The sequence below is a fragment of the Manis javanica genome, chromosome 2 (genome assembly GCF_040802235.1).
Source record: "Manis javanica isolate MJ-LG chromosome 2, MJ_LKY, whole genome shotgun sequence".
Taxonomy (NCBI): Eukaryota; Metazoa; Chordata; class Mammalia; order Pholidota; family Manidae; genus Manis; species Manis javanica.
In genome coordinates this window covers 134,194,908-134,218,691 of record NC_133157.1, presented here as the reverse complement: position 1 = coordinate 134,218,691, position 23,784 = coordinate 134,194,908, and the positions used below count along the sequence as shown (strand labels likewise).

General features: G+C 42.9%; 1 protein-coding gene across 4 annotated transcripts in view; it reads right to left on the bottom strand.

The window, feature by feature from the left end:
- Positions 1-23,784, bottom strand: part of DIP2C (disco interacting protein 2 homolog C) — a 331,886-nt gene that overhangs the window by 106,989 nt on the left and 201,113 nt on the right. For all 4 annotated transcript variants that reach the window (XR_012128152.1, XM_073229483.1, XM_036993703.2 and 1 more), the window contains 4 exons: positions 16,064-16,198; positions 13,610-13,729; positions 12,349-12,546; positions 1,688-1,779 (listed from right to left, as the gene is read on the bottom strand). Coding sequence is in view for 3 of the 4 variants with exons in the window: in XM_073229483.1 (XP_073085584.1) it covers positions 1,688-1,779; positions 12,349-12,546; positions 13,610-13,729; positions 16,064-16,198 (545 nt within the window). In the remaining variant the exon portion in view is untranslated. The remainder of the gene's footprint in view (positions 1-1,687; positions 1,780-12,348; positions 12,547-13,609; positions 13,730-16,063; positions 16,199-23,784) is intronic.

The window sequence follows — 23,784 nt, the reverse complement described above, 5'->3', positions numbered from 1 at the left end:
GGTTCCAGTTTCTTCATCTTGCCAATGCTTACTATTTTTTTTATAATATCCATCCTAATGGATATGAAATGGTATCTCATGATTTTCATGTACATTTCCTTAATAATTAGTGATACCAACCACATTTCATGTGCTTAATGGCCATCTGTAAATCTTTTCTGGAGAAATGTCTATTTCTTTGACCATTTTAAAAACATTTTTGGGGTTACTGTTGAGTTGTAGGAGTTCTTCATATATGTTGGATACTAATCTATCAGATATATGATTCACAAAGATTTTCTGCCATTCTGTATGTTGCCCCTTTTCACTCTTGATAATGTCCTTTGGTGCACAAAAGTTTTTAATTTTGATGAAGTCCAATTTACCCATCTTTTTTATTGTCTGTACTTTTAATGCAATGTACAAGAAGTCATCGTCAATTCCAATGGAAGCTTTTTCCTCATCTTTTTTTCTAAGAATTTTATAGATTTAGCTCTTACATTAAAATTTTTGATGTATTTTGAACTAATTTTTTTTATGTATGGTATAAGGATTCAAATTTGCATTTTGCTTGGGACCCAGTTTTCCTGGCATCATTTGTGGAAAGCTGCTCTTTCCCCATCCACCATCCTATCACCCGTAATGGGAGCCATTTCACCATCTGCATGAGGATTATTTCTGGGCTCTCTATTGTGCCCCACTGGTCTATGTCTCTTTCTATCAGTACCACACTGTTTCGGTCACTGTAGCTTTATAGTAAAGTTTAAAATCAGGAAGTGTAAGACCTAAAATTGACTTTTCAAAACTAGAGTTCAAGCTTGTTCAAGTAAAAATTAGAAAGAATCACACTCTACCACAGGATCCTGAGGTTGCAGCAGTCTTTTAAAAAATTCCCTCAAAAGGGCCCATCTCTTTACAACATCTCTTAAGTAAAACATAGCTTTAGTTCTTGCTGGTCTGTGGTTCTCTTCAATGACATTTTCATAGAATTCACTTGGGGTCCTTTGGGTGTAGGCTGGGTGGCCCAGTCTCATGTAAGGTCATGTAAGATACATGTGGAAAAAAGTCACCACATTTGAAGAAGGCTGCACCCTGTGTCCAGCCTCCTCTACACGGGGATGTAAAGCTTAAACAAGGTTATTAACTGTTCTGGATGTAACATTAAAATGTAATTACTGACATCTGTCTTCTGTAGCTTATCAGACTATAGTAAGAATAAAAATTTGTTTTCCAGAAAGAGAGTAGCCTATATCAAGAAATTTAACACTGAGAAGGGAATGGCCACAGTAACTGCCAAAACTGTTGGTCTACATAAGTGACATATAAGTTTTAAGTGTAATTGTTCTGCCTGCACAGGCAGATGACACAAGTATGTTTCAAACTAGGGACAAGAATTGAGGGCAGTTAGGGACCCTGGCTTTGGGGTTTGATCCAAGGGGACATGGGTGTTGTTTCTGCCACCCCTTGGCCATGTGCCCTTATCTGACACGTGACCTCTTAAGTCTGGGTATCCTTCTGGATAAAACATGGTAAACATGACAGTGTTGCTTGTGTAGTTGTGGATGACACTGCATGATTCCCTGGTTTACAGTAAATGCTAAGAAACCCTAGTTCGGTAGTATTAGTACTTGGAGACCCTGGATCTTTAAAGCAGGAGGTACCTTCCCACCCTGAGGTGCTTCCAGACGCAGTAATTTAACTCACTTACCCTATCACCAGGTCGCACCATAGGTTCTTGCTTTGTACCTAATTTGTGCAAAATGTTGTAAGCAACCTTCATACTTCTCGTCCACAGTTTGCCTGTCAATGTGAATGACAAAGACACAAATAATTGGACACATGCATTTTCAGGTATGTACGTATGTGCACATCAAACCATATACAGAGTATTACTTTTTCATTTCAAGCCTTCAAGTACTCAGAGTCCCTGGAATCAAGCTGGGAAATAAGAACCAGCAAGTCTGACTTATAAAACCCAAGAAGCCCAAACAACTGAATAAGGTATTAATGCAAATGCCCTTAGTGTGCAAAGTACCTATGACAAGCCACAGACAATCTTAATTATCTCAGATGCATGGGGAGGTTCCTACCAGGAGAGAAGGATGGGGCTCCTGGCCATGGTGTGTCGCTGCTTGTTTACCTTGTGCAAAGTAATACATTTCCTCTATTGATGGGACCTGTCTCATGTGACTGTGATGAATCTAGGGCACGACAGAGGCCTTTCCAGGGCCTGACCTTCTGCCTTCCCATGTCCTATGATTCTCAAACACAAATTTCCCTAATCTCAGGGCTTTAGGGTTTTTGGAATTCTTCAACTTAGATAAAGATTATGTTAAGTATTTTTTAATTATTTTAGAATTTCAAACTCTAGAAAAAATGACCACAAAGGATTAAAAACAGAAATAAAAAAATACTTGAGAAAAAATGGCCAGCTTTGAAGAACTTGCAGATTTCAAATCCCACCTTCACCCCAATGTCAGACATTTCCTCAGCATTACCCAGGTGAGAGGAAACAGTCTGAGATTGAATCAAAATGACACAGAGGTCTTTTAAAATTTCAGCTTCTATAAGCTCTCTAAAGTAGTTAAGGTGTTAGAAACTATATTAACACAGTAATGGTATAATAAAATTGAGAGCAACTTTAACTGTTTCCAATAAATGTAACCACTGGTTTAATTGTTTTATTTTAAATGTAAAAGCTAAATTAAAAAGTGTTTTGCTCACACCATGTACTTTGAATGAAAAAACCCTGAACTTGTCTGATTGTATACTGGATTTTGTAGCAGCCCAGTTAGGGTTATTAATGTTCACCTACCAAAGGATTTGTCAACTTGCCTCCACATAGTGATTGATGGACAGTTACTGTTATCTTTGATTCTGTTAATTCCAAAGACAGTCCTGGTTCACATCTGTGCTCAACAAAGGTTTCTTTATTTCATTAAGGTCACAGACAATCTATAAAAAGCATGACATTAGGACATGCCTTCTCACATACTTCTTGGGCACTTAGGGTGATTACTCCGTTGAAGATTTCTTAAGGGTCCCTCCATCTTCTCTACTTCTTCCCCAACACCACAGTCCTGAAGAACAGCTACTTTACAATTATTTGGTATATTATGTGGTGATTATATCTTTCCCAAAATATAGTTACTAGCCATTATGATTTTATTTTTCCTAAGAAAAACACAAATATTTTGTAACTTCAAATCTCTTTCATGTGAACAATGCTGGGGAGTGACTATAGTTGAATAAAAAATTACAATCAATTTGTAGTAATTCACAAAATCAATGTTTTACAAAGGAACAAGTCAATTACAACCAAAGAATTAGCACCATTATATTCTTTTAAAGTTTCAGTTTCATTCTTGGCTTGGAATTGGTATCATCACAAATTCATACAAAAGCCAGTTTACAATAGGAAATTTGGAAAGGGCAAGATACTTTGAAATATGAGGAATATATTTCAAAGAGAAAAAGTAAGAAAGGGTGAGCTGATTTCAATTAAAGAAGAAGCAACAGTTCTTGAGTGATTTATAAAGGAGAAAGAAAAAAATTCGAATGAAGAATACACTACTTAGTGCAGCTGTCATTCAGAATGTGAGGTAGATAGAGTTTTCTAGACAAGCAAAAGCCAGTGAGTTCATCACCAACAAATTGCCCTCATAAGGCATGTTAAAGAGGGTTCTTTAATATGAAAAGAAAGGGCACTAATAAGGAATAAGAAAACATATGAAAGTAAAATTCTCTCTGGAAAAGTAAATACATAATAAAAGTAGTGAACTAATCACTTATAAAGCCAGTATGAAGGATTAAAGGCAAAAGTAGTAAAAATAACTGTAACTACAACAATTAAGGAATACACATGATAAAAAAAGATGGAAAACGTGACAACAAAAGCATAAAACTTGGTGGGGGAGTAAAAATGTAGAGCTCTAAGAAAAAAGATTACTAATAAGGGAAACCATATCAGGCTATCAGCAGACTTCTCAGCAGTTTACAGGCCAGAAGGAAGTGGCATGAAATATTTAATGTATTGAAAGAGAAGGACCTTCAACCAAGAATTTTCTACCCAGCAAGATTATCATTTAAATTTGAAACAGGGATTAAACAATTTCCAGATAAGTGAACGCTCAAAGAATTTATAGCAACCAGCATTACAGGCTAAGTTAAAGCAACTGCTGTAAGATGGAAATATTCTATGACTGAACAGCTTTCACCAGTGAAAATAAACTTATCTATACACAAAATTAGTGAAAGGATACACAAAAAGTGCAGATTATGACATCTAACACAAAGTGTGGAGAAGGAGGAGGAAGAAAAAAAGTACTATTAGATTGTGTTTGAAAAGCAATCAGTAACTTAATATAGACTGTTGTATAGTCAAGAAGCTATTTTTGAACCTTTGGTAACCACAAAACTAAAGCCTATGATAGATAAACAAAAGACTTTAAGAAGACAAATTCAATCACAACACCAAAGAAAATCATCAAATAACAAGAGAAGTGTATAAGAAAGGAAGAAAGAAACTGAGAGGAGCTATAAAAACACCCAGAAAACAATAAAATGGAAGTAAGTACATACCTATCAATAATTACCTTAAGTGTAAATGGATTGAATGCACCACTCAAAAGACATATGGTGGTAGAATGGATAAAGAAACAAGACCCATTTATATGCTGCCTATAGGAGACTCAGACCTAAAGGCATACACAGACTAAAAGTGAAGGTATGGAAGAAGATATTTCATGCAAACAATAGAGAGAAAAAGCAGGAGTAGTAGTGCTTAGATCAGACAAAATAGATTTCAAAACAAAGAAAACAAGAGACAAAGAGGACATTACATAATGATATAGGAGTCATTCTAACAAGAGGATATAACCATTATAAACATCTATGCACCCAATATAGGAGCACCTAAATATGTAAAACAAATACCAAAAGAATTAAAGAGGGAGATAGGTTATAACACACTCATTGTAGGAGACTTTAACCCACTACTCACATCAATAGATCAACCAGACAGAAAATAAATTAGGAAAGAGAGGCACTGAACAATTACATTAGATCAGATGGACTTAACATATCTACAGATCACTCCACCCTAAAGCAGCATGATACATTTTTCTCCAGTGTACATGGAATGTTCTTCAAAACAGATCACATAATAGGCCACAAAAAGAGCCTAAATAAATTTTTAAAGATTGAAGTTTTATTAAGCAGCTTCTCAGACCACAATGGTATGAAACTAGAAATCAATTACACAAAGAAAACAAAGCCTACAAACACATGGAGACTAAACATGCTTCTAAATAACAGATGAATCAATCAAAAAATTAGAACAGAATCAAGCAATACAGAGACAAATGGAAATAAAAATTCAACAGCCCAAAATGTGTGGGACACTGCAAAGGCAGTTCTAAGAGGGAAGTACATAGCAATATAGGCTTACCTCAAGAAACAAGAACAATTCCGAATAAACAGCCTAACCTCACAATTAAAGAAACTAGAAAAAGAAGAACAAATGAAACCCAAAATTAGTAGGAGGGACATAATAAATATCAGAACAGAAATAAATGAAAATGGAGAAGAATGAAACAATAGAAAAAAAATCAATGAAACCAGGATCTTGTCCTTTGAGAAAAAAAGGGAGTACACACATAAACAAAATCAGAAATGAAGAAGGAATAGTCACATTGGATACCAGAGAAATACAAAGAATTATTAGAGAATACTATGAAAAATTACATGCCAGTAAATTGAACAACCTAGAAGAAATGGGCAACTTCCTGGAAAAATACAACCTTTTAAGACTGACCAAAGAAGAAACAGAGAATCTGAACAGACCAATTAGCAGCAACACAATCAAATTGGTAATAAAAAAACTCCCAACTAATGAAAGTCCAGGTGTAGATGGCATCACAGCTGAATTCTACCAGACATTTAAAGAAGAGCTAAAGTATTCCAAAGAGTAGAAGATGAGGGAATACTTCCAAACTCATTCCATGCCTTAGGACTTAGGAGAATACACAGGCCACTCTAATGCCAAATCCAGACAAAGACACCACAAAAAAAAGAAAATTCCATACCAATATACCTGATGAACACAGATGCAAAAATCTTCAACAAAATATTAGCAGACTGAATTCAAAAATATGCCAAAAAGATCATCCATTATGAACCAAGTTGGATTTATTCCAGGGATACAAGGACAGTACAATTTTCATAAATCAATCAATATCATACACCATATTAACAAAAAGAAGGATAAAAACCACATGGTCATCTCAATAGATGCTGAAAAAGCATTTAAAAAATTCAACATCCACTCATGATAAAAACTCTCAACAATATGGGTATAGAGGGTACATACCTCAACTTAATAAATGCCATGCATGACAAACCCCCAGCCAACATCATACTTAATGCTGAAAAGCTAAAAGCTTTTCCCCTAAGATCAGGAACAAGACAAGGATGTCCACTCTTACCACTTTTATTCAACATACTTCTGGAGGTCCTAGTCATGGCAATCAAATAAAACAAAGATATAGAAGGCATCTAAACCAAAAAGGAAGAAGTTAAACTGTCACTATTTGCAGGTGACATGATATTATACACAGAAAACCCTAAAGACTCCACCAAAAAACTATTAGAATAACTGAATTCAGCAAAGTTTTAGGATACAAAATTAATACACAGAAATCTGGTGCTGTCCTATATACTAATAACAAACTAGGAGAAAGAGAAATCAGGAAAACAATTCCATTTACAATTGCACCAAAAAGAACAAAATACCTAGGAATAAACCTAACCAAAGGAGGTGAAAGACCTGTACTCTGAAAACTGTGAAACACTCATGAAAGAAATTAAAGAAGGCACCAATAAATGGATATTTATCCCATGCTCATGGATAGGAAGAATTAATATTGTCAAAATGGCCATCCTGCCCAAAACAATTTACAGATTCAATGCAATCCATATCAAAATATCAACAACATTCTTCAATGAACTACAACAAATAGTTCTAAAATTCATATGGAACCACAAAAGACCTCAAAGAGCCAAAGCAATCCTGAGAAAGAACAACAAAGCTGGGGGAATTATGCTCCCTGGCTTCAAGCTCTACTGCAAGCTTCAGTAATAAAAGCAATAGGGTACTGGCATAAGAACAGACCTATGAATCACAGGAATAGAATAGAGAGCCCAGATATAAACCCAAGCATATATGGTCAATTAATATATGATACAGGAGCCATGAATATACAATGGGGAAAAGACAGCCTCTTCGATAACTGGTGTTGGGAAACTGGACAGCTACATGTAAAAGAATGAAACTGGATTATTGTCTAACTTCATACACAAAAGTAAACTAAAAATGGATCAAAGACCTGAGTATAAGTCATGAAACCACAAAATTCTTAGGAGAATACATAGACCAAAATCTCTTGAATATAAGCATGAGCAACTTTTTCCTGGATACATCTCCTTGGGCAATGGAAACTAAAAAAAAAAAAAAAAAGAACAAGTGGGTCTACATCAAACTAAAAAGCTTTCTGTAGAGCAAAAGATACCATCTGCAGAACAAAAAGGCATCCTACAGTATAGGAAAATATATTCAAGAATGACTCGTCTGATAAGGGGTTAACATCCAAAATATATAAAGAAACCTTAAGCCTCAACACCCAAAAAACAAATAATCCAATTAAACAGGCAGAGGACCTGAATAGACAGTTCTCCAAAGAATTTAATACAAATGGCCAACAGGCACATGAAAGGATGCTCCACATTGCTAATCATCAGGGAAATGCAAATCAAAATCACAATGAGATATCACCTCACACCAGTTAGAATGGTGAATATCTAAGACAAGAGATAACAAACATTGGTGAGGATGTGGACAAATAGGAACCCTCCTACAATGTTGGTGGGAATGTAAATTGGTGCAACCACTGTGGAAAGCAGTGTGGAGGTTCTTCAGAAAACTAAAAATAGAAATATCATTCAATCCAGTAATTTCACTTCTAGGAATTTACCCAAAGAAAACAAAATCCCTGATCTGAAAAGATATATGCACCAACATGTTTACTGCTGCATTATTTACAATAGCCAAGATATGGAAGTAAGTGAAGTGTTCATCAATAGATGAATGGATAAAAGAGATGTGGTATGTATACACAATGGAATATTATTTAGGCATAAAAAAGAAATCCTGCCATTTGCAACAACATGGATGGATCCAGAGGGTATTACACTAAGTGAAATAAGCCAGTTGGAGAAAGAGAAATACCATATATGATTTCACTAATTTGTGGAATATAAAAACAAATCAAAACTGAATGAACAAAACAGCAGTGGACACAAAGACACTGAGAAATGACTAATGGTTACTAAGTGGGAGGGATTGGGGTGGATGAGTGGGGAGGGTGAGGGGGATAGAGGGGCACAATAATTCACAATCACAATATATGTTGGTCATAGGGATGGTATTACAGCATGCAGAATATAGTCAATGACTATAACATCTTTCTATGTTGATAGTGTCTGCAGTAGAGGGGGTAAGGATTTAATAATATGGGTAACTCTGAACCACTGTGTTGTACATTTGAAATCAATATAAGATTGTATATCAACAATACTTAAATTAAAAAAATGTAGAGCTCTAGAATGTACTCAAACTTACATTGTAACAACTTAAAATAGGCTAGTATAAATGTAAGTCATGTGTAAGCCTCACTGTAGCCACAAAGCAAAAACGTATAGTAGATGCACAAAAAATAAAGTGGAATCTAAGCATGCCACTGAAGAAAGTCATCAACTCATAAGGAGCAAACAAGAGAAAAAGAAAGGAGCAGGGAGGAACTAGAAAACAACCAGAAAACAATTAACAAAATGGTAATAGTACATACCTATCAATAATTACTTTAAATGTAAATGGACTAATTTCTCCACTTAAAAGAATATGGGTGACTGAATGGATTTTGTTTTAAAGACCCATCCATAAGCCGCCTACCAGATTCTCTCTTCAGCTTTAAGGACACACACAGACTGAAATTGAATAGATGGAAAAAAATGCCAAATGCAAATGAAAACCAAAAGAAAACTAGAGTAGATCTACTTTTATAAGACAGAATCAACTTTAAAACAAAGATTGTAATAAGAGACAGGGCATTACATAGAGATCAAAACATTTGTATTTATGTACCCAATATAAAAGCACCTAAATATATAAAGCAAATATTAACAGATAAAACAAGAGAAGAATAACAAATGTTGGTGGAGAAAATAGAACCTTTGTGCACTGTTGGTGGGAATGTAAACTGATGCAGCCACTATGGAGATCAGTGTGCAGGATTCTCAAAAAATGAAAAATAGAAATATCATATGATCCAGCAATTCCACTTCTGGGTATTTATCTGAAGAAAACAAAAATACTAACTCAAAAAGATGATTCACTTCATGTTCACTGCAGTGTTATTTATAGTAACCAAAATATGGAAACAACCTAAGTGTCCACTGACAGCTGAGTAAAGAAAACGTGGTGAATATACAATGCAATGGCATTCAGCCATAAAAAGAATTATATCTTGGCATTTGGAATAACAAGGATGTACCTCAAGGGGACCATGCTAAGCGAAGTAAGTCAGACAGAGAAAGACAAATACAGTATGATCTCATTTACACATAGAATCTAAAATAAAAAAGGAAAAATAAAAACCAATTTCATAGAAAGAAAGAACAGGTTGGTGGTCACCAGAGGTAGGGAATGAGGGTTGGGTGAAGGGTCAAAGGAAAGGAGCGACACACAGCAGCAATTCACCAGAGAATTCCGCTTTATTAGGGAAAGGTGCTGGGTTATATAGGAAGGGGCATGAGCTAACTGAGGTGTCACTTCTACGGGGCTGGTGGCTATTGGCTAGGTGCTGGGATTAGGGGGGGCGAGGGATGAGTTCGCCATCTTATGGGTGGGGGCCCTTCAAAGGGGGTCAAAAGGTATAAACTTCCAGCTGTAAAATAAGTCATGGAGACATAATGTACAACATGGGGACTATAGTTAATAATAGTTAATGCACATTTGAAATTTGGGACTCAGACAAGCAAATTTCTTCAGATTTAAGGCAAGTTAAACAGATATTTAAACTGGAAAAACATATATGGAGACTCTGAGACAGCCCCATGCATGTAGGAGAGAAGAATTGGTGTGGAAATGATGGAAGCACTCTTATTACACATTTAATTTCACTTGGCTTTGAATGAGGAGTCAGCAACTGTACAGACAGTGACTGAGGGCAAGACAGGTGGGTGTGGAGGGGCTGACACAGCTTTTATGGAACGTGATGGGAGCCTGAGAAACTTGTCACCAATATGACAAAAATAAAAAAGATGGAAAAGCTGCCCAGTGTTGTTGTAGCTCAAGCACCTAAATCCCTCAAAATATCTTGAGAAAATCCAAGTCACAAATTTAAAAAAAGAAAACAAAAACATTTTCTTGGTAGAAAAGTACTTGGGACCGACATGAACCTGGGGATGTCTCACTGAGCCCCCAGAGGCGGTGGAGAAGGAAAACTGACAAGTCTCTGTAGGAATGGCATGACAGAAGAAATCCGGTTGCCTAGCATGCTTTATTTAATTAATGTAGGATTATGAAATGCCATGGGTTCTCTTTAGTATGCTTTTGAACTTACACTGGTAAATGGAAAATGTAAGATTGTCCATACGTTTGCTCACAACCACCATTTGTCATCTGTTGTATTTTCCATGACATCCTATTTCTCTGGTGGTAACTCCACTATGTAGGGCTTTCAGCAAAGTACATTTTAGCTGAAGGTAAACAGCACTTCTGTCAACCGCCTGGTCCCTCCAAGTTACTTTTTATCATAGCAGTTCTCGCTCAGTGAACGTTTGTCTGCATCTGCTCAACAACATCCATCACCAAAGTTCATCTACACAGGAAGCACTTCCTCAGTGTCCATCGTATTATCCAACACCTCTATTTTATGTCCTGAAAATCTTACATTCAGAAATGCACTGCTTCCTTATATCCTTTAACAAGTAAAATCCAAGGTTGTCCCATAGCATGTGCCTAATACAGACAGTTAAAATACAACAAATAAGACGATTTAAGAGCAGAGCTGAGATGTGTTGGTGGACACACATCGGTTACAGATTTTCATAGGTAACATTGGGTCTGCATCTTACAACCTCCAAATCACCTTAGCCTTGCAAGATGGAGAGGCAGCCCACCCTGGTCTGCATTCCATCATAGAAGAGGGGCATCCTCCCCATCTACAGCTTCGGCACAAGAGCCACACCTCATTTATCTTTGATTTCCCAGGCAGCACCAAGCCATGAAGTCAGTGCCTCAGACACCTTATCAAGCACTGTGAGATAGGCAGGCTTCGGGAGGGCCCTGGAAGACTCAGCTACAGAGCAGCAGCTCTGAGTACCTGTTTCTGACTGAATATAACCTATTCCCAAGAGCATCATTTAAAAAAAAACAACTCATGCCTCATGGGTGAAGTGCTCTTAGCCACTTAGGGTTAGTAATGAAGCCATAAAACCACCAGGCAACCAAAGATGCCTCTACACCCCCCTTCCCATTTCCATCTGGGAGCCTACAGCTGGGCCTCTCAGGGCTACGCACCCCCCAAAGGCTGCACCCTATGTTAGGTAACATAGTATCTTGGCCTTGATTGCTAATGTAGAAATCAATTTCTTTCCTCCTTGCAATTAGAGGAGTGTTAGCATCATAAAAACAGACTGAAAATTTAGAAAAAGGTAACCTCAGCTCACACATGCAGCTAGAACTATGCCATTAGAACAACTGGTCCTCTAGTTAATACTCTGCACAGAGCAGCAGGTGGGAGGAACCTGACAATCCGCTTTTTCCACAGCTCCTGTCCACGGAACCAAGAGAAGGGAGTGCTTCTGGAAGAGGTAACTGTCTCCAAACATGTATGGATTGAATTAAGTGTAGTAGGGGAAGTATTAAAGGCAAGCTTGTTTCTCTCACTTTCTGCAGAAGCACTTCAGACTTTGTTTCTTTTGAGTGACATGTATCAGACATCTTTAACTCCAAACCTTCCAGGAAGCATTAATTTCAGGAATATCACACACACATTCCAAGAGGTGAAATTCAACATCTTACTAGAGTTATGATGACTAGCTTTCTGTATCCATTTCTGAATTTAACTCAAAAAACATTCAACAAATAATTACTTTTCATACTCAAACCAAGTAATTTTCCTAATACTTCCTTTCAGAATCCACTAACTTCCGCACGGGAAACAGAAGGCAGCACAAAGATCAGCCAACCACAGGAAGTGGCAGCGGTGTGTCGGCATGAGCCACAGGCGAATGGACTTCGCGAATTACCGTAGGTGAGGATGTACAGGGGCTTCCCGTTAGTGTCCATTGTGGTAAGGCACGGTGCCTTGGGCGAGATGGTTCCCCACCGCTGCAGCGCAGCTTCCAAAGACGGCGGCCAATTCGTCACCACACCCAGCTGCTCCCCGCGCATCGCCAGCATCTGTGCTCCCTCTGGCTTTGGCTGGTTTGGATCCGGTTGTTGAACTAAAGCCATTTGAACAAAAAGGTTGTCAAGAAAAATACATCCATGTTAGTACAATTACCTCTTTGTTCTTTTTAAGGAAGCTGGGAGACTTATACATAAGATATAAATTTATTAGTTGATAGAAAACATACATGTGCCTTTCTAGAAGAGGGCTGACCTACCTAATGGCCTCAGGAATGTGACCAAAGCACTTGACTTAACAATTTACGAGGATGGGCAACTTAGGGGCACCTGAGTGCATTTATAAACTGACAAGTAAAACTACGTGTCTTAACACGGCGAGAGTTAGGGTTCCAGCACCTATGTTTAAAATATGAACTACTGATTTATACTAGTAATTCTAGACTCCAAAGGGCCCAAATCTTTCTAAATTATATTTTGTCTTAAATACTGACATGTAAATTTACATTTTCTACAACTACTGTGAAAAACTAGTATAGACCATATTTTCTTGAGTAAAACAAAAATAAATGCCTCATAGTAAAATACAATTTGCCCCCTCTTTAGGTACGTGAGAAAAAGAGATTTATTTTTCTCAATTCTGGAAAAGGTTTCTCTCTCAGGGTTTGATTGACAATTTCCATCTGCTAGCCAGAAACTCAGCTATACCTCCCTTGTGGTATAAAGAACAAGAAACTGAGGGTCTGGGTTTGATATATGAAGCAGTATTTTGTATCAGATTTAAGTTGTTTGTGTTAAAAGGCTCATGAGCATTATGATTAAGAGGCCAGCCCTGAGCTGGCAAAGACAGGCAGGCCACACGCTCCCTCCATGTTCCTCTCAAGCTTATTCAGAGAAAGCCTATTGCTGCAAGCTAAGGTTCTCTATAATTTACTTTTATTTCTGTAACCAGATAGAGTCCTTAGAAAGAGGCCTGGCTCATGGGATGAGGTTGCAATCTGCTGAGGTGACTAACCCATAGTCAGCTTGGACATCTGCCCAACTGTGGGTGCCTAGCACATCTTAAAGGGCCCTTTGGGAATAGTCCCTACAAAAGGACCCCTGCAGCTCAGGGGCCTGGGGACACAGAGGTCCTGCAGGATGGGGGCATAGGGGGTTTACCTTCTAACAATTCTTCAAAGTCATCAACAAAGAATTCCCGTAAAGGTGGCCGCTTCGGTCGTTTGAGGGTATTGACAAGCTGCTGGATTTTGGCTGACACTCGGCTACTTACTGGCACTCCTGAAACACAGAACCGGGGCAATGCAGGGACTCTGAGTGCATTGTGGTTGGACAGGCCACCATGGCAACAATGCCATGCCACCAGTGCTCACTGTCTCTCTGGCACGCTGGAAGCAAGCCTGTGCCCTTGCAACCCAGTGTCCCTCCAAGTGCCACCCACGATGACTTGCATGGAGAGGCCAATGCACCAGGCAGGCAGTCACAGCAGCAGCCCCTCAGGTGAGCCGCGAGAGCTGCAGACATAGCAGACACGCTCTTACAACTTTATGGGCCAGCCTGCTCTGGCTACAGATGGGACTCCATCCCAGCTCCGGTTCCTAAGACAGGATTTGTCACCTCCTCACTGACATTGTTTCGGTGGGATCAGAGAGCTCAAAAAGCAACAGGACCTTGTGAGGTGTACAGGGCCTGGAGGACACTGCCAGAGAGGGTGAACCCCGGTGCCCTCAGCAGGTCACCATCAGACGCGGCAGCCCTGCACCTCCTGATGGAAGCTGGGGGCTCAGGTTGTACAGGGTCTGTGTGGCCCCGCCCCTTGTGGTAACCCCAGGACCTCCTATCAGCCGTCAGTTTCCCTCACCTGAGTGGACACGTAGACAGTGTGTCCCTGAATTTCAGCAATGGAAAGGCTCCAAATCTAAGCTTGGGAGCACAGAGCACCAATACACACTTCCCTGTGTGCACTGACAAAACAGCCCCATTTTATAATAGGGTATCTCTTACTTACAACAATGAATCTGACATCATTTTGAAAACTACATGAGTAATCATAAAAAAAGGCATGAAGTTTTAAAGATTTAAATAACCCAAATCAATGAACAAAAGGAATTCTCAGACACTGGCATCGTCAGCTGGACAAAATGCATCCTGTCAAGCAAATTTCATTCCTGCCAAAAAGGTGCTCGGAAACCTGCGCCAGGACCCGGGCAGCTCCCAGACCGGAGAACTACGGCCCGGAGGGCATTTCCCACAGTGACTGAGCAGTTGCCCCTCCTCCCCAGCACCATGCACCAAAGCAGGCCTCAGCTGTAGGAATAAACACGACGGAAGGTAATTTTTCTGTCAAATAAAATACGTTTAGTAGGCAGTCTCAAAAATACTCTTGCGGTATTTTCAGACTTGAGACATTAAATATTTTATAGTTTTGAAAATATGTGAAAATACACAATCTAGAATTCTCAATATCTAAACACAGTCTGTCCCATAAATAGTCCCACTAATTTGGTTTGGATGAACTGGAGGTCACCTCATGAGGCTGCTGGTTGTCCAGCTTGTTCAGAACATGCTGGAATCATTCTGGGGCCCAGCCCAGGGCATCTGATGTGTGAGGCTGGGCCCAGCCCAGAACACGTCCTGGCAAGAGCTCAGGCGATTCTGATGCATCACCACATGCTGAGACGAGACTCGTGTGGATTCACTGGGGGAGCAGGGAATGGGCCTAGAAGGCAGCAGAGCCACTCAAACGGTGACAAGAACAACATCATGACTTAGTAAACATGGGTTCAGCAGAGCACAGAGGCGATATGCTACTGACAGCATTGCACAGCAGAGCTCCTGAGCCCAACAACAGGGCCCAGGGAGGCGGCCTGCACCTGTCAGAGCCTGGGTCATTTCTGAATCACAGGGGTGGATGGCACACCAGGCCTATTTGAGTATCTTCCACAAAAAATATATGTCATCACCAGCTCTGTCCCTACTTCCTAGACTCTGGAGGGACTGATTGTAAGGACAGCAGGACAGAACACAGTCCAGGCACACTGCCACACCCGGGGCAGTACCAGAAATGGCCACCAGATCAGAGTGTACCAAAAGTAACAATATGAGGAATAAGGAGAACCCTCCTGACTGCATTTTACCAAATCATTAGTATAGTCTTCCAGTCTGGAGAAGAAAAGACCCTCTCGCTTTCACAGTCCGAAGTGCCATACTGGCCTGTGTCTGCCAGCTATTTTGTTCCACATTTAGCTTCACCTTCTTTGCCCTCCTAATGAACTGTTCATGGTCTTAACACACTCATACCTATTTCTTAACTGAATTCTAACTTAAATGAATAACCAACATTAGTTATTCATTAGTAAAAACATCAGTCATGTTATAAAATTTATTTCTCCTCTCATCACTGAAGTCATACAACACTGACACAAGAAGTAACTAGTGGCCAACTTGGCGAGCAGCTGCAATTCTTGCAACTACACCACCTTCTATGGAAGGTTCATAAAGAACTTGAAAATTAAATCACAAGTCGACTGTATCTAGAAGAAACATCCAACCGCGGGCACAGAAAGGCAAGCGGGTAGGCAGAGCGCGTGGAGGAGGGGGCTCTTGAGGACGTACCGTCTCCGGTCTCCATGAGCTCGGCATTGCCGTACTTCGGCGCTATCCGCGATGTCGTGGAGCCTTGCGGCCTTTCTACTTGTATTGAGTGTTCTGAGGTGTAAGTGGTCACGTCAGGAGGTGCAGAGTGATTTTCTGTGGGGAAGCAAACGACAAGTTCTATACCACCAAGACAGTTATTCTGAAGGCTAAGCAAGCAGGGTTCAAAAAACAGCATCCTAGAAGAGGCCGATTCCAAATCAGAGTCTGCAGAATCTCAGCATGACAAGTGTCTTTAAGATAATTTATACTGCTCTTGAGCAGGAACAGAGCTACATGAAACCTCACAGCAGGAGCCACATCAGTGATTCACTGTAGCACTTGCACAAAACGTTTTCAAGTAGTCATGGAAAAAGAGACATTGTAAGTTATGTGTTTGTTCATGAAAGTAGTTTCCTTGGCAGTTAGGAGCTCAAGCTTTGGAGGCACAGTTGGGGTCTGAATCCCAGTTCTGCTAACAACTCCAGACCTGGGAAAGGCCCCATATGCCTAGGTTCTCTTCTGTCAAATGGGAATAGTGGCTAGTTCCTCGCAGGACTGAGTACCTACACGGAGTCCTAGGACACTTCCTCACAGAGGCAAGCACTCAAGACACCTTAGCTGTTTTGTGCTTCATATGAATAATACTTTATAGTCAACCAAGGCCACACGTTCACCATCTACAGGCACTGGGGACTGTTATGCCCACGACTAGCAACATCCTTTCCACCATGCTCCTTGATGACAAAGTTAAGCTCTCAAATGGCTAAGTGGGGAAATGGGGAAAGCACATGTATTTGCTAAATGAGGTATCACGGGGAACCTGTCAAACGTGGGTATCAATGACACCTTCTGTTCACTGGGTTCTAGTCACGGGCATGGCAACATTCATTAGCTTTGATTCATTATCCTTGCCAGGACCTCTCAGGACCCCTAACTCCCTTTGTGGGAAGCCCATCCCCACGCTGCATGGCCCTCCTCTTCGGGCACTGCCCATGTCAGCACCACAGGGGCCATTTTAAGCACAAGAATGCCAAAAGCAGCACCAGGCAGCTCATGTGGAGACACTGCCAGGCTCTGAGCTGGGAAAAGAACAGAGCATTGCCCTGGCCGACCTTGGGAGGTCATGCCCAGCATGAACTTGGAGTTTAGCCATCCTGCAAATGTCCGCACAGGATGGGAGATGGCCATGGGCACTGACCTGGGCTTGCCAGTAACTTTCACCTGCAGGCAATGTGCGAGCTCAGATCAGCTGCCTGTAGACACGGGCTTGTGGTGGCAGGGCACTGCACGAGTGAGCTCTGCTGTGGGGGGGGCTGCTCTGAGTTCCCAGGTGAGTTTCAGATGTCACGCCCAGGGTGCCAACTCAGCTCCCTGCCCGAGCCACCCACAGAGTGTGGCCCCAGGTACCCAACCTGGCAGGTGAGAGAAGGACCACCCACCTTTGCCCAGTTTGGTCCCTGCTCGTGGCTCACCCCCAGGCACCAGCTATGACCTTCCCACGCATCTGCCTACTTTTCAGTATGAGGTACTGCCCGAGGCTCTGAAGAACAGCCTCCACACCACTGCTGTGGGTCCACAGATGTCTGCTGATGGAGAGATGAAGGGTCAGGTGCTACAAGGGGCAAGGAGCGTGACAAGGCAAGCCACACCCGCAACATGCCCTGTCAATTAGGGTCTGAACCAGGAAGTCTTTGTAAAGGATAACAAGGGTACTGAGCCCTAAACATGGCTCCCAGCAGACAGCCATGTCCTGCACTCACCTCTTCTTCACAAGAATCCACCCTGCCATGGCTGGACTGTGTCCCCAAAGCCCACATGTGAAGGCTTCAGCCCCCGAGCTTCAGTATGGGCTGTGATGGGAGGTGGGGTCTCTAAAGAGGTGATCAAGGTACTGTGAGGTCATGAGGTGGGCCCTGAGCCCAACTGACTGGGGTCCTCAGGAGATGAGGACACAGACCTGCACACACAGGGATGACCACGTGAGGATGCAGGAGGAGAGGGCGTCCCAGGAGGGAGGCTCAGGACACCAGCCCCAACCACACCTGGGTCTCAGACATCTACCCCCAGGGCTAAGAGAGAGTGCATCTGCCGTCAGAGCCCGCCTGCCGGCACCCCCAGGTCATGCCTCAGGTCGGAGGCCAGGTCTTGGTGCCTCGGGAGGGAGCGGGCAAGGTCACACGCTCAGTCAGTTCACTGAGCGGAGAACATGTGGACTCCGGGCTCACCCTTTTCCTCACCCCATCTGTGCTACCACATGGAGTTCATTTCTACTTCAGAATGATCTAATTCTTCACAGCTAAGCAGTAGTCTCCCAGGGGCCTCCCATTTCAAATGGAAATACAGTGGACACTAACGTCTGAGGAGCAAAGTGTCCAATCTGGCACTCAAAACGGCTAACGTGAGCTCAGTACATTTGGATTTTATTCAGATTTCCTTTGTTAAGTTACACTGTAGCCAATGTGTCTGTGTTAGTGGCAGGAATACTGCGGTGTTTCCACTTTGAAGTTGAGAAAAATAATGATTCCAGGACGTCTGGTGATTAAAAATAGGAACAGTGACAGCTGGGGACTGCAAAGAGCTTTCTAAATTTACTTACATGTCACCTCCCCTGTGTCTCGCCAGACTCCTCCCATGATATCTGGTGGGAGCGTAAACCCCGCACCAGCTTCTGTGGAGGCCAGGGAGTCTTCCGCCACTGTGACACAAAGCGCCTTATTTCATGTTGGCAAGATTAGGTCTCCAAGTACCGGGGCAGCTCACCATTCTTTTGAGAAGAAATCTAGAAGAACCTCATACAGAAAAGGTGCCCACACTTGATGTAAGAGGAGGCAGGCTGAGGGGCAGGCTCCCCACTCCCAGCACAAGAATGGATGCCCAGGTGGGTAAGGAGCATCTGAAGATTTAGAAAGCTCATCAGAGAGGGTGTCTTCTGAGCAAGTTGTCCTGTGCGTTACTGTAACGTCCAGTACTCCCAAAATCAAGAGAAAATAGTAGCCATCCTTGCAGCTGGCTGTCAGGTGTCACTTCTGCCATAAGCCATGCCCCAGGGCCATGGTGACACCTTACACCTGCTCCCTGATGGGGCAGCTCCCATCTCACCTACCACGGCATTACTTTTGCTGGGCTGATGACATGGGCTCCTTAAGAGTCTGGAACCGGGAGGGACATGGGAGGCAGGGGGCTTGGCAGACCTTCCTGATAGAATCTGCAGGCTGCTCTGGCTCCATCAGTACCACAGGGTCCATCTCAGGCCTTCAACTGCTCCTACTCTTGCCAACAATCCACCCTGTTTGGCCATGATCATTTCAGGGTGCCTCCCAGTCTGACTCCTTCCTCACCACCTGCCACAGCTGGCGTCCGGCTCAGATGCTGCAGCCACACCACGCCCGGCTCAGATGCTGAAGGCAGGCAGGGTGGTAAAGCACAGAGCAAAGGCATACACACACTTCACGTCCAGAAAAATGCCTCTGGTTTCTCACCGCTAACAAGAAGCATCCCGTAATTCCACCTGTACGGCTGGGAACCCTCAGGGGTTGGTGGTGACACATTCTACTTTTAACCATGTTAATTATTCTTCAGTCCCCAAATAACTTCCAAATCAAGAGAAGAAAAACAGAGAATCTGACTTCCTGTATGTAGAAAGCAACATGCTCTTGGATGCTGACGGATAACATGTAACACGCTCAAGAGGCCCTGCCTGCCACATCAGGAATGCATGCCTGACATTCTGATGGCCAGCTGACCACCATGATCACTGAGCAGGAGGGAAAATGGGTGTCTGTGAGGCAGGCCTCAGACCACCGGCTGGCCTGGTCACACCCCAGCTGCCCAGGGCAGCCTGCCAGCCCACCACACGGTGGAGAAGCAGGTTCCTCGAGGAAAACGTGCAGGTGCACCAGACGTCCTCTTGACAAAGAACACGCATGGTGAAGAGTGTGCCCACTCCTCAGGGTTGGAGCACCCAGCTTTGCTGCTGGGGACTCAGCATAGCTGCTCTAGCACTAGCGCCTCCACGTGCAGCTCACCAGCTCTGCTGGGACACAATGGCAGACAGCGCCATCGGTGGCTCAGCTGGACACAATGTAGGATGATGTAGTGAGGGTCTGTCTCCCCTTCCCTAGGGATCTGTTTGCCTTGTCTGCTGACCAGCTTTCCCTAAGTGTGATACTGGTCATGGCAATACATAGTTTCTTCTCAAATTTGCGGGGAAATCACCCAGACTGACCTAAAGATGGTTAGGAAAGCGCTGGGTAGTTCTGTGCTGGAACCTTCCCTGGGGCCAAAGTACTGAGAGGCAGGGTTGACTTCAGGAGGTTCACACAGGGTCTCAGCTGGGACTGCCTCCTTCCCACACTTATGGCATGAAGACACCCCAGGACATGATAGCCACCATTAGACCAATCTCAGAACAGCAGGAATCTAACTTCACACAATGGCTTCTGGATTTTCATATCCACGCATCCAAATTCACCATGAAAGGCTCCAATTGCCATGGAGCATGCACAGAGCAGACCAGTGGGGTTGTGATGGGGCACTGAAATCCTTACCCAGCCCAACTGCGCTGTCTCTCTCAAAGCTATTCCTGCTGGTAATGAGCAGGGCCAACCTAGGACAAAGCTGCTGACAGACCAGGGACTACCTCCAACAGATCCCCATCCAACACCTGCTGGCCTCTTCCTAGCCAGGCACCTCGGTTAGCAGGTGGCTCTCCAGACCCTGAACCTTCCTTCTGGAAAACAGGGATGCAGCCTACTGCCCACGGTCCAAGGGAGCCTAGTGGCACCACCTGACAGCTGCAGTAGCAGCATTATCACCACCACCGCTCACAGCCTCCTCTCCCCTTGGGCGGGATCCTTTCCTCCCAAGAGAGAACCTGTGAAGCTCCTGTGCCTAAAGGTGTAAATGACCGTGTTACTACTCTGAGGTAAATGCATTTAAACACTGAAAAAAACCCGGAAGTGCTAAATAGATGCATGCCTCATGTATTCCAAGTGGGCGTAAGCAGGTTAATAAGGATTTCTGGCAGAATAAGGTGGGCATGGGTGAAGGCTTAGGATGCTTCTTCTTTCAAAATCATTACTTTGATTCTAAGTAAAAAATCCAAACAGAAGTGACTTGGAGAAGCATAAATATCGAAAGCATTTTTGGGGAAGAGACAAGAGTAGATCTGTGCCTTAGTTACACTGACAGGGCACTGGGTATGTGAAAAGGAGGGAAATGGGGGCAAGAGGGGCTGCAACAGTCCAGCAGTTGGGGCACAGGCAAGGAGCCTGGAATCAGGTCCTGGAGCAGTGATATGGAAGAAGGAGGCCTGCAAAACACACACGGGAGCCACATGCCCAGATGAGGATGCCTGGTGTTGACATCGCTGGTGTGCAGGGTGAGGAAGAAGCCTGGGACGCAGAGGCTCGGAGCCTCCTCCTGAGGGCCTGAGACCTCATCAGACAAGCTGCCTCAGGGTACAGCCCAGGGCGGGGGAGGGGAGCTGATGTGTGGCATCAGAAGGCTCTTGGAATTGCGGAGTGGTGAAGGATTCCACAGCAGGAAATGCAGATCTGTGAGCCACGGAAGAGCAAGTGGTCTTGAAAACTGGGAATGGATGAAATCGGCAAGTAGGGACAGGCCAGGGAGAGGAGCCACAGGAAGGAGAGGAAAGGACAATCAGAGGGAAGAGAACCAGCATGCAGAGTGTCTGGCAGAGGAGGAAGTAAGTGGCCAGCAACACCCAAACTGAGGGGAGCCAGGATGCAAAGAGAACAGAAGTAGAAGATCCAGGCAAGGCTGGGGTCCAGAAGGAGTAGGATCAGGAACAAAGGTGACAGGATGACCTTGGAAAGAGGGCAAATTCTTCTCTAGAAGAATGGAGAAAGGTATGGAGATGTTTGGACGGGAAAGGGGTCAGTGGTTAAAGGGGTCAACAAGGAAATGAAAAAAGATACATAGTGATATTTGCTCAATTCCATGAGTGTGCATCTGAGTTCAATTTTATTCCACACCAACATGATGATGCAGAGTTAGGTGCCAGCATTAAGGCCCAACTGAAAACTCCAGTCATGCCAGCTGACTCTCAAGACAGACTTCTTTTGATACCAAATTATCCAAATGAGACACAAGAAATATGTAACTCCATGCTGCCTGGTGTTACCTAACACAAAGTCTATTTTTCTTTCTGCCTGTTTTTTCAATAGCACGGTTTAAAACTCTGAAACAGGATTTGGTAAACAATGGATGGTCTGCCAGAAGTTTTATTTACAAATAAAGTTTTATTGGCACATAGCCATGCCCAATTGTTTACACACTGTCTAGAGAGCATAGCTGAATGGTTGCCATGGGGACCATTTGGCCCACAAATCCTGAATTATTTACTCTCTGCCCCTTGATGGGGAAAAGCTCACCAACCCTGCTGTGGAATCACGAAGGTCCAGCTGTGAGGACGCCCCATCTGGAGGCAGGGGGAGTGAAGCAGGGAGACCCCAGCCCCATGTGTACAGGCTTTGCCAACATCACCATCCTTGATATGTTTGTGATTTCTTTCAAATGTTTACCATCTTAAAATAGAGAAATTATGAAAGAATTCCCCAATACGTTGGAGGGTTAAACATAAATAAATCAGGGTAATTTATCCAGATGGTGTCTTATTCGAGCCCACTGAATAAACTCCCTAGAAAAGCGAATACAGACTCAATTATGCGACAGCCAGGCTCCAGGATAATTATGCAGGTACGTGTGCCCCACACTTGCCTTTGACCTCTGCCTTTTTAGGTTCAAATGCAGGAAATCTGATAAGAATTTGCTTGCAGATACAAATAGGACATTTACTTCAACAAATTTTAGAACACTCTGGAAACGGCGATTATTTCGAAGACTATCTGGTAATGGCAGTGTACCCACGATGGAACCCATATGTAACATCTCAGACACTGGTTAAGAGAGGGTGATAGAGACCCGACCAGCATACCTGAAGCTACTAAATAAGAGAACAGCTCATTCAGAAGTCTACTTCCTGAATATACAAGTTTGATTTTGGATGTACAACCTTATCCATCTGCTTTGTTCTTGTTTCTCAGCCTAGCAATGCATTATGTGGTTTGTATTTTTTCCTTCTCTATGTAGCTAACTGCTTCCTGTAATATTTTACTCCCATGCTTTTTATGAATATGCCTCTTAATGTTTAAAGTGTTGTATTATTTCTCCTGGCTTGCTAAATTATGCTCCTCAACTTTGGGTACTGATAAAGTATTTTAATTAGAGTACTAATTCTCTTTTCCAATTGTCTTAAGAACGTTACATGCACAGAGGTTCTGGCTAAGTACTTCCTGACATTTCCTAGGAATGTGCTGGCTCTACCAGGGAGCCAGGGTACATGGGCGGGACGGGACCCTCCTACCTGAGGCAGGTGTCCTCAAGTTGCAGGCTTCTTCTCTTGTGATGGAGGCCTGCCAGCATCTCCCGTGTGATGTAACAGCACATTATGCAAGACACCAGAGCCGCAGGAGAAGCAGTGCCTGCAAGGGGTCTGGCATTGTGTGCTACACTGGCCTGACCATGGAGGGGCGCACAGAGCGTCCCCATTTACATGACATGATGAGAACCCACAAGGCCTCAGGGTATGCTTCAACCTCAGCAAACAGAACAGCCTGCTTTGTAATACGATTGGTAACCACTGGACTTTGCTCTCCCATGTACCTCGCCACAAGTGA